Below are 13,005 nucleotides of genomic sequence, written 5' to 3'. Positions count from 1 at the left end.
GAGTCTGCTTAAGATTCTCTCTCCCTCTCCCTCTGCCCCTATCCTACTCGTACTTCCTTTCTCTTATAAAAAAAAGAAAAGAAGAGAGAGAAGAGAAGAGAAGAGAAGAGAAGAGAAGAGAAGAGAAGAGAAGAGATGAAAGAAAAGAATACAAATTATAAGCTCCTAGCCATATTGATAAGGAGAAAAAGAAAAACAAACAAATTACCAATAGCAGGAATGAGAGAGGGAATATCACTACAGATGCTATAGCTATTAAAAGGATAACAAGGAAATGTGGACAATTCTGTACCAATAAAATCAACAACTTAGATAAACGGACAAATTGCTTGTAAGATTCAACTGCCAAAGATCACTCAAGCAGAAGTAGATAGTCTGTATAGCCCTATATCTATTTTTAAAACTCAATTTATAGTTAAAATCTTCCCACAGAGAAAACCTTCCCCAGATGGAAGGTTACCCCACTGTAAGTTCTATACCCAAAAATTAAGGAAGAAAGATACCAAACTCTTCCAAACTTACTATATGAGAAGCATTACCCTGATACTGATGCTAAAACCACACAAAGATATAACAACAAAAGAAAAATATAGATCATACATGCAGCCATAAAAATCTTTTAAATATTAGCAAATCTATTCCACAATATACAAAAACATAAGTAATACATCATGATCAAATGGGGTTATGTCAATCAGGCAAGCTTAGTTCAACATTCAAAAAGCAATCAATGCCCATCCATCAGGATGGCTATTGGTTAAAAAACAAGACAAAACAAAAACAAACATCTACACACACACTGACACACACATGTATAAATGTTAGCAAGGACTTGGAGAAACTGGAACCCTGTACATCACTGGTGGGAATATAAAATGATACAGTCACTATTGAAAAGAATTGGCTATTCCTCAAAATAGTAAATGTACATTACCATTTGATCAAACAATTTCACTTCTAAGTACATACTCAAAACAATGAAAGTAGAGACTTAAAACAGATACTTATACACCAATGTTCATGCAGCATTACTCACAACAGCCTTAAGTTGAAAATAACCCAAAATGTCCATCAAAAGATGAATGGATAAACAAAACGTGATATATCCATACAACATAATATTATTCAGGCTTTAAAAGGAATGAAATTCTGGGGGCCCTGGGTGGCTCAGTCGGTTAAGCGTCCAACTTCAGCTCCAGGTCATGATCTCCCGGCTTGTGAGTTCAAGCCCCACATCAGGCTCTGTGCTGACAGCTCAAAGCCTGAATCCTGCTTCAGATTCTGTGTCTCCCTCTCTCTGTGCCCCTCCCCCACCTCTCAAAAATAAATGAACAAAAATTTTTTTAAAGGAATGAAATTCTGATAGATGCTACAACATGGATGAAACTTGAAAACATGCTAAATGAAATAAGCCTGACAAAAAGGGACAAATACAGTATGATTCCACTTACAGAAGGTTCCTAGAAAAGGTAAATTCATAGAGATAGAGAGTAGAACAGAGGTTACCAAGGGCTGAGTAGAGAGAAGAATGAGGAGTCAGTGTTTAATGGGGTACAGTTTCTCTTCGGGATGATGAAAATGTTCTGGAAGTAGATAGTGGTAATGGTTGCACAACATTGTGAATGTACTTAATGCCACCGAAATATTCACCTTAAATGCTTAAAATGGTAATTTTTTAAATATTTACATAAATTTTAAAAATCTGTCAGCGAAATTCACTGTAACAAACTAAACAGAAAAATATATTACATATCAATAGATGCAGAGAAAGCACTGGGCAAAATTCAACATGCACTGATAATTAAAGAACAAAAAACAATCTTTCAATAAAGCAGGAATACAAGGAAATATCACCTATATAGAGTATCTATGAAGAAAACCTACAATCATCATGGTATTTATAATGGTGAAATCTGAATAAGTTTCCTTTTAAAATGGGGAGCGAGGTAAGGATATCTGCTTTCCTATTCAACAAGCAACTACTTCTATTCAACGTTGTACCAGTTGTTCTATTCAGAGCAATAAAGCAAACAAATAGATAACATATACAGATTGGAAAGGAAGAAATAAAACCGTCTTTATTCATAGATGACACAATCATCAATGCAGAAAATCCCATCTACAAAATAAACTATTACAATTTATAACTCAGTTTAGCTACGTCATAGATACAAGGTCAATATCTAAAACCCACTGTGTTTCTATACACTACAAAAGAAGAACTGGAATTGAAATTAAAAACCAATACCATTAATAACACATCCAAAAACATGAAGTACTTACGGATAGACATAACAGCTGTGTAAGATATTTCTATGAAAAAGTACAAAACATTGCTGTGGGATATTTCTAAAAAACTAAAAAATGGGAGAGCTGGATCGTGTTCATGGACTGGAAGACTCAATATTAAGATACCAATTTGTGTGAAATTGATCTATATATTCAACGCAATTCCAAAGAAAACTTCCCCACTGCTTTTTTTTTCTTGGTAGAAATTGATTCTAAAATTTCTATGAAAATGCAAAAGCTCTAGAGTAGCCAAAATATTTTTTAAAAAACAGAACAAAGAAAGAGTTCATTATCTGATTTCAAACCTTACCTAAAAAGCTACAGTCCAAATACAGTTGTAATAGCTTCAGGATAGACATAGGGATTCATGGAACAGAACAGAGAATCTAGAAGCAGACCCACAAATATGTGGCTAACTGCTTTTGAGCAAAGGTCCTAAGGGAATTCTATGAAAACAGCATTAATCTTTAAAACAGTTGATGCTGAAACAATTGGATAACCTATGTGGAAAAGGAGGAAAGGAGAGGACAGGAAAGAAGAGAAGGAGAAGGCAGGGGAGGTTCTTTATCTGATACAGGATTTGTGTCCAAAATATGTAAAGAACTGTTACACTCAGTAAGAAAGCAAACTATCCAATTGTTAGAGATAAAACTTTGAACAGCCTTTTCAGGGAGAGATATGAATGGAAAATAAATACATGATAGGATATTCAGCATTACCAGTTATTAGGGCAATGCAAATTAAATTCCAATGAGATAGCATTCTATGCCTACTAGTATGATCAGAGCTATCAAAACCAACCATACCAAGAGCTGGAAAAGATGTGAAATAACTGGAGTCTCAAACACTCCGTTGGGAATACAAAATGGTAAAGCCTCTCTGGAAAACATCTTCACAGTTTCTTAACAAAGTTATAACATGTTCTTATTATACACTATGTACATAAAGAATACACTAGAGAAATACACACATATAAAGACTTATACATGAATGTTTATAACCACTTAATCTATCATAGCCTCAAATTGGAAAGAGCCCAAATGTTGGTGAAGAATAAAACAGTAACAAACAATAAAAAAGGACAAACTAATGATAAATGCAACAACATGGATGAATCTCAGAATTATGAAGTTAGACACAAAAGCCTTCCTAATGTATGATCCAATTTGTATGACATTCAGGAAATGCAAAATTATAGGCAGAAATTAGATCAGTGCTTGCCAGGGCCTAAGGAGAGGGGAAGAGATTAACTACAAAAGGGAACTTTTATGGTGTAACCGAAATACTATAAATCTTAATTCTGGTGGTGGTTAAAGAATGTGTACACACATATAAGACACATATGTCAAAATTCACTGAACTGCACCTCAATAAATCTGAAATTTTTATGAAGTGGGGACATATTAGTATATATGCATAGAATATCTCTACAAGGATATTTATTTCTATTTATCAAATCCCTATATAACATTCACTATATTTCAGACAGTATCCTAAATGCTGTACAAATATTAACTCATTGTGGGAGATGCTATTCAAAAGAGAGGTTAAGAGCCAAGGGTCTCAGGATAAAGTAAGATTACTTATTCTTTCGTGTTATTTGAATTCTTTCAGCCATGTACATATCTTGTTTATTTAAAAAAAAAAAACTTTTTAAAAACTCTCTTGCAGGTTTTTAAGTTGCTTCTCCACAATCACTGCAGATCTTTATTGACAAATCAGTGTATTCAGTCCTTTCCTTTTTTGATCTCCCTGCAGCATATGACTGCTACCTATTTCTTAAAGTCATTCTCTTCCTTTTTACAGGTTTTCTTTCCTCCTCTGATTCCTGTATCCTCCATGCATATTATCTGCTACTGAAAGCATACCACTTACACTTCAGAAATACCTCTGGTATCTTTACCCTCTCTTTTCTACCACCACTGCCTGAGTCAGACCCTCAGTATCTTTTACCTGAACAGTTCTGCTAGCCTCCTAACTGGCCCCTCTGCCTTCAGTCTCATCCTGCTCAAATACATTCACTACGTTACTTACACGATTGTCTTTTGAAGACTGTAAACCGTATAGTGTCACTTTCATATTCAAATCTTAAGTTAATAATTCCTCAAGTTCTTTAACTCACATAAAAATAGTGGTCTCAGCTATTCCTGACTTTCCAGATTCATCTTCATGTTCTGTAGGTTCTAGAATACTATAATTTTTGTTATATGAGTAACGCTCCTTACTGTTAACACTTACAAGGTTAGTTTCTCGAGTGTAGGGACCAGGTTTCAGTCACCTTGTTATCTTTAGTTATAAGTATTTGGCTTTTAGCTAGGTGCAATGGGAAATTTTAGGTGTCAACTTGTCTGAACTTTGGTGCTTAGATATTTGATCAAACATTATTCTGGGTGCTCTGTGAGAGGGTGTTTTTGGAAAAGGTTTACATTTAAATCACTGAACTTTGAGTAAAGTAGATTTCTCTCCATAATGTGGGTGGGCCTAATCAGTTGAAGAACTAACTAGAAGAAAAGGTTGACCTCCCCTGAAGCAAGAGGGTAATCTCCAGCAGAATGCCTTTGGATTCAAACTTAACTCCTGATTCGCTAGCCGGCTGACCTCTCCCTCAGACTGTGGACTAGCTAATCCTCTATAATTCCATGGGCCAATTCCTTAAAACAAGTCTCTGTGAGTGATGTATGAATATGTATATATATACATACACACATACATTATATATACATACACACACATACACATCCTGTTGGTCTGTTTCTCTGGAGAACCCTGACCAATAATACAAAGGGTATATAAAAAATGTCTTTCAAATTAAAAAAAATTAATGCTGACTTTTCTGTTTTATTTTCACTTAACATACAAATATATGCCTATGAGATTTATTTTGACGTATTTTTATAAATCACTCACTAGTTTTAAGTCAATATAAATGTGTTAAGTTAAAACAACATATACACAATATAAGAACTACAGAATCTTGAACACATGTTGGGTTTCATGTTACAAATACTTTTAAAAGAAGAAAAAGCATTGACTAGCCAGGTTATAAAAACAGAATTGAAATCTCTAGCGATACCACACAGACAAATAATTCTTAATCGCTGAAAATAATTGCCTAGGTATTCACAGCTGTCTTAAAAAGAAAAGTATATCTCAATGTTTTTTAATAGATGATTTTGTTTTTACTCTGAATTTCAGAAACGTATTCCTGTAGAAACTGAAAATATCTCTAAAAAATAGAATCCTTATATGAGAAAATGTCATGGAAAAAAGTATATTGTTTTGATAGAAATAATTATTAAGCTGGTTTTATGACTTTTCATTTATTAAAATATTAATAAAAACAATTTCTCCATGTACAAAGATACAATGACAATACAAAATGAAATTAAGCCAGTTCCTGCCAAATTATCTGCCAAGGCCTGAATTTGGGGTTCTCTGCTTCTCTTGCAACAGAGGTAGGTGTTAATGATGTCATTAACTGCTGCAGAAGAAATAGGGGACCATGAACATAAGTCTTGGCAGAAAATAAACACCCTCTGAGTTTACTTTTAAATTTAAAGTAAATAGAAAAATTAGTTTATAGAGCGCCTGTCCAGTACAGTTCCTGCCCTAAAGGGATAACTCAGGATCTTTATTTCTAGTGTTTGCAGCTGTATTCCAGAAATGAAGGCTAACAGTCTGTGTTCTTTAAAAAGCACAAATTAAAAACTGTGGCTATCTGGCAAAAGCCACTAGTCAATAAGCTAAAAAATTATTCAACTGGTATTATATAAAATATTCAATGATACAAAAAATAAAAATATACACAATATTTAGTATATGCCAATTATAAGAATATAATATTTCATCTTAATATTAATATATAACAACCCATAAACAGATGTTACTTTCTACCTGAAGAATCTATCTTTAAAGATACAGAGTACTGACTTGAGGGAAAAAAAAAAAAACTTTTGACTTCTACCTTTAAACTAATTAACACATTACTTAAGAGTCAAAAAAACAGTGGATTTGCTCATCGCTTTTGATATTCTGACAAGACAGGTATATGCACACGTAAATTTAACTCTTACCTTATCAAGTTGATCTTGAAGACTAGTGGATGCTTTATAACCAAGCTGTAACAGCATTGCTTCTGCAGCATTTTTTTTGGCTATCTTTTTGTTAGGTCCTGTTCCAGTAGCAACTTCATTGCCTACTTTGACCTGGTAGGATTAAAGTAAGAAATGGATGGTAATTGCTTTGGTAAACAAGAACTCCTTAATACCCAAAAGCAATGTGTTATGCTCTCTAGCATTCACAAATGTAAAGTTCAGTCCAAAATGAAAACAGCAGCTAAGCTAGTCTCCCAATTACATAAAATTATATACACAAGTGAAAATATATGTGGTGAAAAATATGACAATATGGTCCTCAAAATGGCAATGGGGGTTTATCCCAGGGTGATAGAATCTTAAATGACTCTTACTTCCATACATAGTTCTATGTTACTTGATTTTTAAACAAAAATACTTCTATAAGCAGAAAAATAAATTCACATTACAACAGAGTTTATGTTGGTTATGACTACATTTAGCATTATCTAAGTTAATATACTAAAAGACTGAAATTCATGGTGGTGCAATTCAAAACAATGTTTACATTGTATCCCAAGTTTACAAAGGTTTATATTAAATAGTTCCTGAGAAAAAATTAATATACAAAGGTTAATTCAATATTGTGGTTAAGAACAAAGATTTCCAGGTGAGAACTGGGTATGAAAATTCAATTCTACTACTTCTTAACTGTATGAACTGATTCAAATTAGTCAACATCTCTAAGCCTCAGTTTTTTTCGTCAATAAAAGAACGGTAATACATCTATGTCACTGTATTGTTCTGAAAATTAAGTAAGAAAATGTATGTAAACTACACTGTAGAATAAATCATAACTGGTCAATAAACAGCTTTTTATTATTAGGACTATTCCACAATTACCTTTGCAAACCATTGATGTATACACACACACACACACACACACACACACACACACACGTATTTAAATATACATCAGCCATCTCATATCCACATATACATTTTCTGAATTGGGTAGAGCTTTTAATGATGCATGTGCCAAAAGCTAATGCAAATATAAAAATTATAGTGGAAAGCAAAAAGGAAAAAATAAATAATTTTTTAAAAGTAAAGAAAGCAAGAAGTATATAGCATTACAAGGAGAAATAAAAAATACACAACTACAGTGGGATTTGTTTTTATACACTGGTCTCAACAAATGATCAAAGCAGCAAATAAGAAAGAAGATAAGCACAGCTTTGGAAATGAAACAATTAAGTCTGAATAATCTATGGGCAGAGAAAAAAATCCCAATAAAAACTAGAAAATATTTTAAATAAATAATAATGGAAATACAATACATCAAAACCTGAAGCATGCAGCTAAAGGATCTAGAAAAAAATATATAGCCATAAAAGCTTAGAGAAAGGCAGGAAAGTAATGACCTAAACATCCAGCTCAAAAAGTTATTAGAGCAAAACGAATCCAAAGAAAATGGAATAAAGACAAGGAGGGAAATTAAGGATAAAGAAAAAATACAATAGAGAAATTCAAAAAAAGCAAAGTTGGTTCCCTGAAAAGACTAATAAAATGATAAACCAAAGTTAAGACTGATCAAGAAAAAGCAAGAGAAGACACAAATAACAAGAAAATGGGAGATTACTATAGCTTCTGTAGAATTAAAAAATAATAAGGGATATTGAGTATTTTAGCTAAAAACTTTTGAATACTTAGAGAAAGTACAAAAATTCCTGAACAATACAAATTACCAAAACTGGCACAGAATAAACCCAGAACTGTAGAGTTCTATAACTACTAAAAGAAAAAAAATTAAAACAATAATTAAAAACGTGTTCATGGGGCACCTGGGTGGCGCAGTCGGTTAAGCGTCCGACTTCAGCCAGGTCACGATCTCGCGGTCCGTGAGTTCGAGCCCCGCGTCGGGCTCTGGGCTGATGGCTCAGAGCCTGGGGCCTGTTTCAGATTCTGTGTCTCCCTCTCTCTCTGCCCCTCCCCCGTTCATGCTCTGTCTCTCTCTGTCCCAAAAATAAATAAAACGTTGAAAAAAAAAAATTTAAAAAAAAAAAACAAAAAAAAAAAACGTGTTCATGAAGAAAATTCCTGAGAGCTTCTCCAGCAAGTTCTACCTAATATTTAAGAAAGAATAATGCTAACCTTACAAAACTTCACATAATAAAAGAAAAAGAGAAATCAGTCCCCAATTATTCAATGAGGTATCAGTTTGATTCTAAAACCCAACAGGAACAATTTAAGAAAGAAAATGTACAGACCAATTTTATTCCCAAGTATAACTGTTAAAGTTTAAACTGCATAATATAGTATATTGAACAAAGCAATATATAAAAGAAAAATCATGATGAAGTTAGGTTTATTCCAGAAATGCAAGATTGGTCTAACATTCGAAATTCAAGTAAAATCAATCAGTGGAATCTGCTATATTAACAGATTGAGGAGACAAAACATATGGTCATCCTAACAAATTGAGCAAAAGCATGTGATAAACTCACCATACATTCATAATAAAAACTCCTAGCAAACTAAGGAAAAAAGGGAACTTACTTAATATGATATAGGGCATTCTGCAAAAAGTCTATAGCAAACTTCAACGAACATTATACTTACTGTTGAAATTTTGATATTAGAAACAAGACAAAGATGCCCTCTATTTTTTACTAGTATTTAACATTTACTACAAATCCTAGACAGAGCAATAAGACAAGAAAAAAACCATAGAATTAGAAGTATAAAAACAAATTGTCATTATTTGGATGTATGATATTTATACAGGAAATCCAAGAATATCTACAGCTAAATTATAAGACTTTATGAGAGTGTAAAGTTTTCAATGTATATTATAGTATACAAAAGCCAACCACATTTTCTAATGTTTATTTATGTATTTGTTTTTGAGAGAGTGAGAAAGCCTAAGTAGGAGGAGGGAAAAAGAGAGAGGGAGACACAGAATCTGAAGGAGGCTCCAGGCTCTGAGCTGTCAGCACAAAGCCTGACACGGGCTCAAACCCACGAACTGTAACATCATGACCTGAGCCGAAGTCAGAAGCCTAACCGACTGAAACACCCAGGAGCCCTAAGCCAACTGCATTGTTATATCCCATCAACAATCAAGTAGAAAATTATTAAAAGATACCATTTACACTGAATGAAAATCAAACACCTATGATGTTTAAGAACTTTATATAAAAAAATAATAAGCACCGAGAAAAATTAAGATAAACCTAATAAATAGAGATACGCCATACTCATGTACTTAATACTCAATATGATATCAATTCTCTTCAAATTGACCTATAAATTCAATGAATTACCATCAAAATCCCACACATGATTTTTACAATACTTGACAAGCTGATTCCAAAATGTACATGGAAATGCAAAGTACTAAGAACATTCAAGACCCCATTGAAGAGAAACAAGGTGGGGGCATTATTCTTCTGGATGTCTGCACTTATAAAGTCAACATGAGGGAAAAGACAGATAAATTTGTCTGCATTAAAATACATTACTTCTGGGGGTGTCTGGGTGGCTCAGTTGGTTAAGCATACAACTCTTGATTATGGCTCAGTTCATGATTTCACAGTTGTGAGATTAAGCCCAACATCGGGTCTGTGCTGATAGCACGGAGCCTGCTTGGGATTCTTTCTCTCTGCCTCTCCCCACCCCCAAAATAGACAATCTTAAAAAAAAAAAATTACTTCTGTTCCTCAAAAGAACATCACTAAAATTGGGGGGGAAAAAAAAGTAAAGTCACAACACAAGAGGAGATACTTGAAAGGCCACGTAACTGAAAAAGACTTACATTCCAGAATATATAGTAGATTCCGATAAATCAATTTTTTTAAAGAGTTATTTATTTATTCTTTAATATTTATTTATTTTTGAGAGAGAGTGAACAAGCACAAGTGGCAGGGGGGGCAGAGAGAGGAGACAGAAGATCCAAAGCAGGCCCTGCACTGACAGCAGAGAGACCTGTACGAGACTCAAAGTCACGTACCGTGAGATCATGACCTGAGCAGAAGTTGGATGCTTAACCAACTGAGCCAGCCACCCAGGTACACCCAAATCAATTTTTTAAAGCTAGTAGAAAAATGAGCAAGAAAGCTGAACAGGCAATCTATAAATGAAAATTTGATGTCACTATGCTTTGCTTTAAAAAAAAATTAGCTTCGGGGCGCCTGGGTGGCGCAGTCGGTTAAGCGTCCGACTTCAGCCAGGTCACGATCTCGTGGTCCGGGAGTTCGAGCCCCGCGTCGGGCTCTGGGCTGATGGCTCAGAGCCTGGAGCCTGTTTCCGATTCTGTGTCTCCCTCTCTCTCTGCCCCTCCCCCGTTCATGCTCTGTCTCTCTCTGTCCCAAAAATAAAAAAAAAAAAAAAAAAAAAACGTTGAAAAAAAAAATTAGCTTCAATAGTTTCATGCCACCTTAATAAAATTTCACAATTACAATATACTGTGTACTAGTAACGACCTGGTATGTTGTACAACTAATCCAGCTTTCGGATATAAAGCATGACACTTGTACACACAGTTTGTTTTCTGGCTCTTGGGTGAAAGCGTAACTGGCTATTTCACTTGTCTCGGAACATACCAGTTTCCATCTGGTGTCCACACTTGTGTACTGCTTGCCATTTATTCTTACACCATTATTTCAGTTTGATTTGTGTTACCATTTCCATCACCACGTTAAAGCTTCAGTGAACCAAGTACTTCTAACACAGTGGTTAAAGAACTTAAGTATAAACAATGTGCAAATTATACGACAAAGAAAGTCAAGATGAACTAAATGACATAGTTGTATATGAAACACTGGAAACATATTCTTTACAGAGTTTCTGTAACAACTATCACAAATGTTACAGTTCAAATCTGTGCACTGTCTTTGAAACATTTCATTGCTCTTTCTTCTAAAACTAGAAACCAGCACATTATGACAAATCAGCAGTAGTCTATGGACTTCCCTCAGAAGCACTGATCTAATACTTAATACTGTCCACAGCAGATCCCTGGAGCTGGGTGAACACATACTATCTCCCATATCTGTGCTGGCCTGCACCTGACCTGAATATAGCAGGCCCTAGGTATAATGTGCTTGAGTACCTGGCTAGAGCCAGGCCTCTGCTACCTGTTATTTTTTCCAGTGTTTGGTTAGTTCCCAGCTTCATCAGCCCCTGTGTTGTTGCTGGAATGCTTGCCTGCTAACAGAGTAGGCCAGCTATGTCAGAAGCTTCCTCTACTGCTCTGAGGGACAAAAGACTTGCCAAAGTAAATGGAAGCAGGATCAGTCAGCAGGGGGAAAAAAAAAAGTTTCAGCTGTTTTGACATGCTACATACACCTCACGAGCTCTCATTCAATTCTTTTGCTGCTTCATCTCTAAATCTCATTTATCTACCCAGGCCTGATGCTCTTTGACTCCAGTCTCCTGCTCTTGGGTAATGCTGTTCCCAACTCAGCAATCATGTTGGATCTGTATCTGCCAGCTTTCCAACTGACCTATTCTGACACCTTCAAGACTTACTTCTAGAACCGGTACTTCCAGATTCATTTTTCCCATTCTCCTACCCCTCACCTCACACAAGTTGACATGGTGGCATGGTTCAAAAGGTTGCAGGTAATTATCCCAGAGTTATTTGCTAGTATCGAAAAAGAGCACTGTGCTGAAGGACTTTGATTCCTTGCTAACAAACACAGTGAACATTCAAAAAAATAAGTCACATAATTATAAAAGCATGTAAATGTGTAAGTAAGCAAGTAAGTATGTAAGTAAACTTCATAAGCCATCTTCCTCAAAAATTCACAATATTTTTAAATTATTACAAATAATAGTTTTACATTAAAATGTTGTCTACAAAGAAGCTCAATTATTTTGCTATGCAATAACTTTAAGACTGCCAGGTTTTTATCTTTAAACAAATTATTTAAATAAGTCCTCAAAAAAAGTAAAAAAAAAATAGTTCTAAAGTGGCATTTACCAGACTTAATTGATTCACTTTCAATGAGTCACAAAAAAAATTAATGGGCGTGCCTGGGTGGCTCAGTCGGTTAAGCATCTGACTTCAGCTCAGGTTGTGATCTCATGGGTTCATGAGTTTGAACCCTGGTTCAGGGGAGATCCAGTCCCACTTGGGTAGAGCATGAGCTCTGCATTGGGTGAGCTCGAACCCCACTTCAGGTAAAAATAACATGAGCCCCACTTCAGGTGAGCCCCGCTTCTCTCTCTCTCTCTGCTCCTCGCTCACTTGCGCCTTCTCTCTCTCTTAAAAAAAGAAAAAAAATAGGAGCACTGGGGGGCTCAGTCAGTTAAGTGTCTAATTCTTGGTTTCAGCTCAAGTCATGATCTCACCATTCATAGGATCAAGCCCTGCAATGGGCTCTGTGCTGACAGTGCAGAGCCTACTTGGGATTGTTTCTCTCTCCCTCGCTCTCTGCCCCTCCCCTGCTCTCTCTCTCAAAATAATAAACATTAAAGAAAAAAAAAACAAATATAATAGATGAACTTGCTTTATGCATTTTTTAAAACCTGAAGACCTTAATCAGAGGTAGAAAAATTAACTCATGATATATATAATAGAATGTGCTGATATACAATTTGGTGTAGTTGTCATTATTTTCTCATTGAAAACTTAAAA

At 34.9% G+C, this 13,005-nt stretch overlaps 1 protein-coding gene across 1 annotated transcript in view; it reads right to left on the bottom strand.

Annotated features, from left to right (window-relative positions):
- STAU2 (staufen double-stranded RNA binding protein 2) overlaps positions 1–13,005 on the bottom strand; it is a 304,556-nt gene that overhangs the window by 165,662 nt on the left and 125,889 nt on the right. The window contains 1 exon segment of the mRNA XM_030304456.2: positions 6,363–6,494. Within this exon segment, the coding sequence (XP_030160316.1) occupies positions 6,363–6,494 (132 nt within the window).

The sequence above is a fragment of the Lynx canadensis genome, chromosome F2 (assembly GCF_007474595.2).
Source record: "Lynx canadensis isolate LIC74 chromosome F2, mLynCan4.pri.v2, whole genome shotgun sequence".
Taxonomy (NCBI): Eukaryota; Metazoa; Chordata; class Mammalia; order Carnivora; family Felidae; genus Lynx; species Lynx canadensis.
This window is presented reverse-complemented; position numbering and strand designations above follow the sequence as displayed.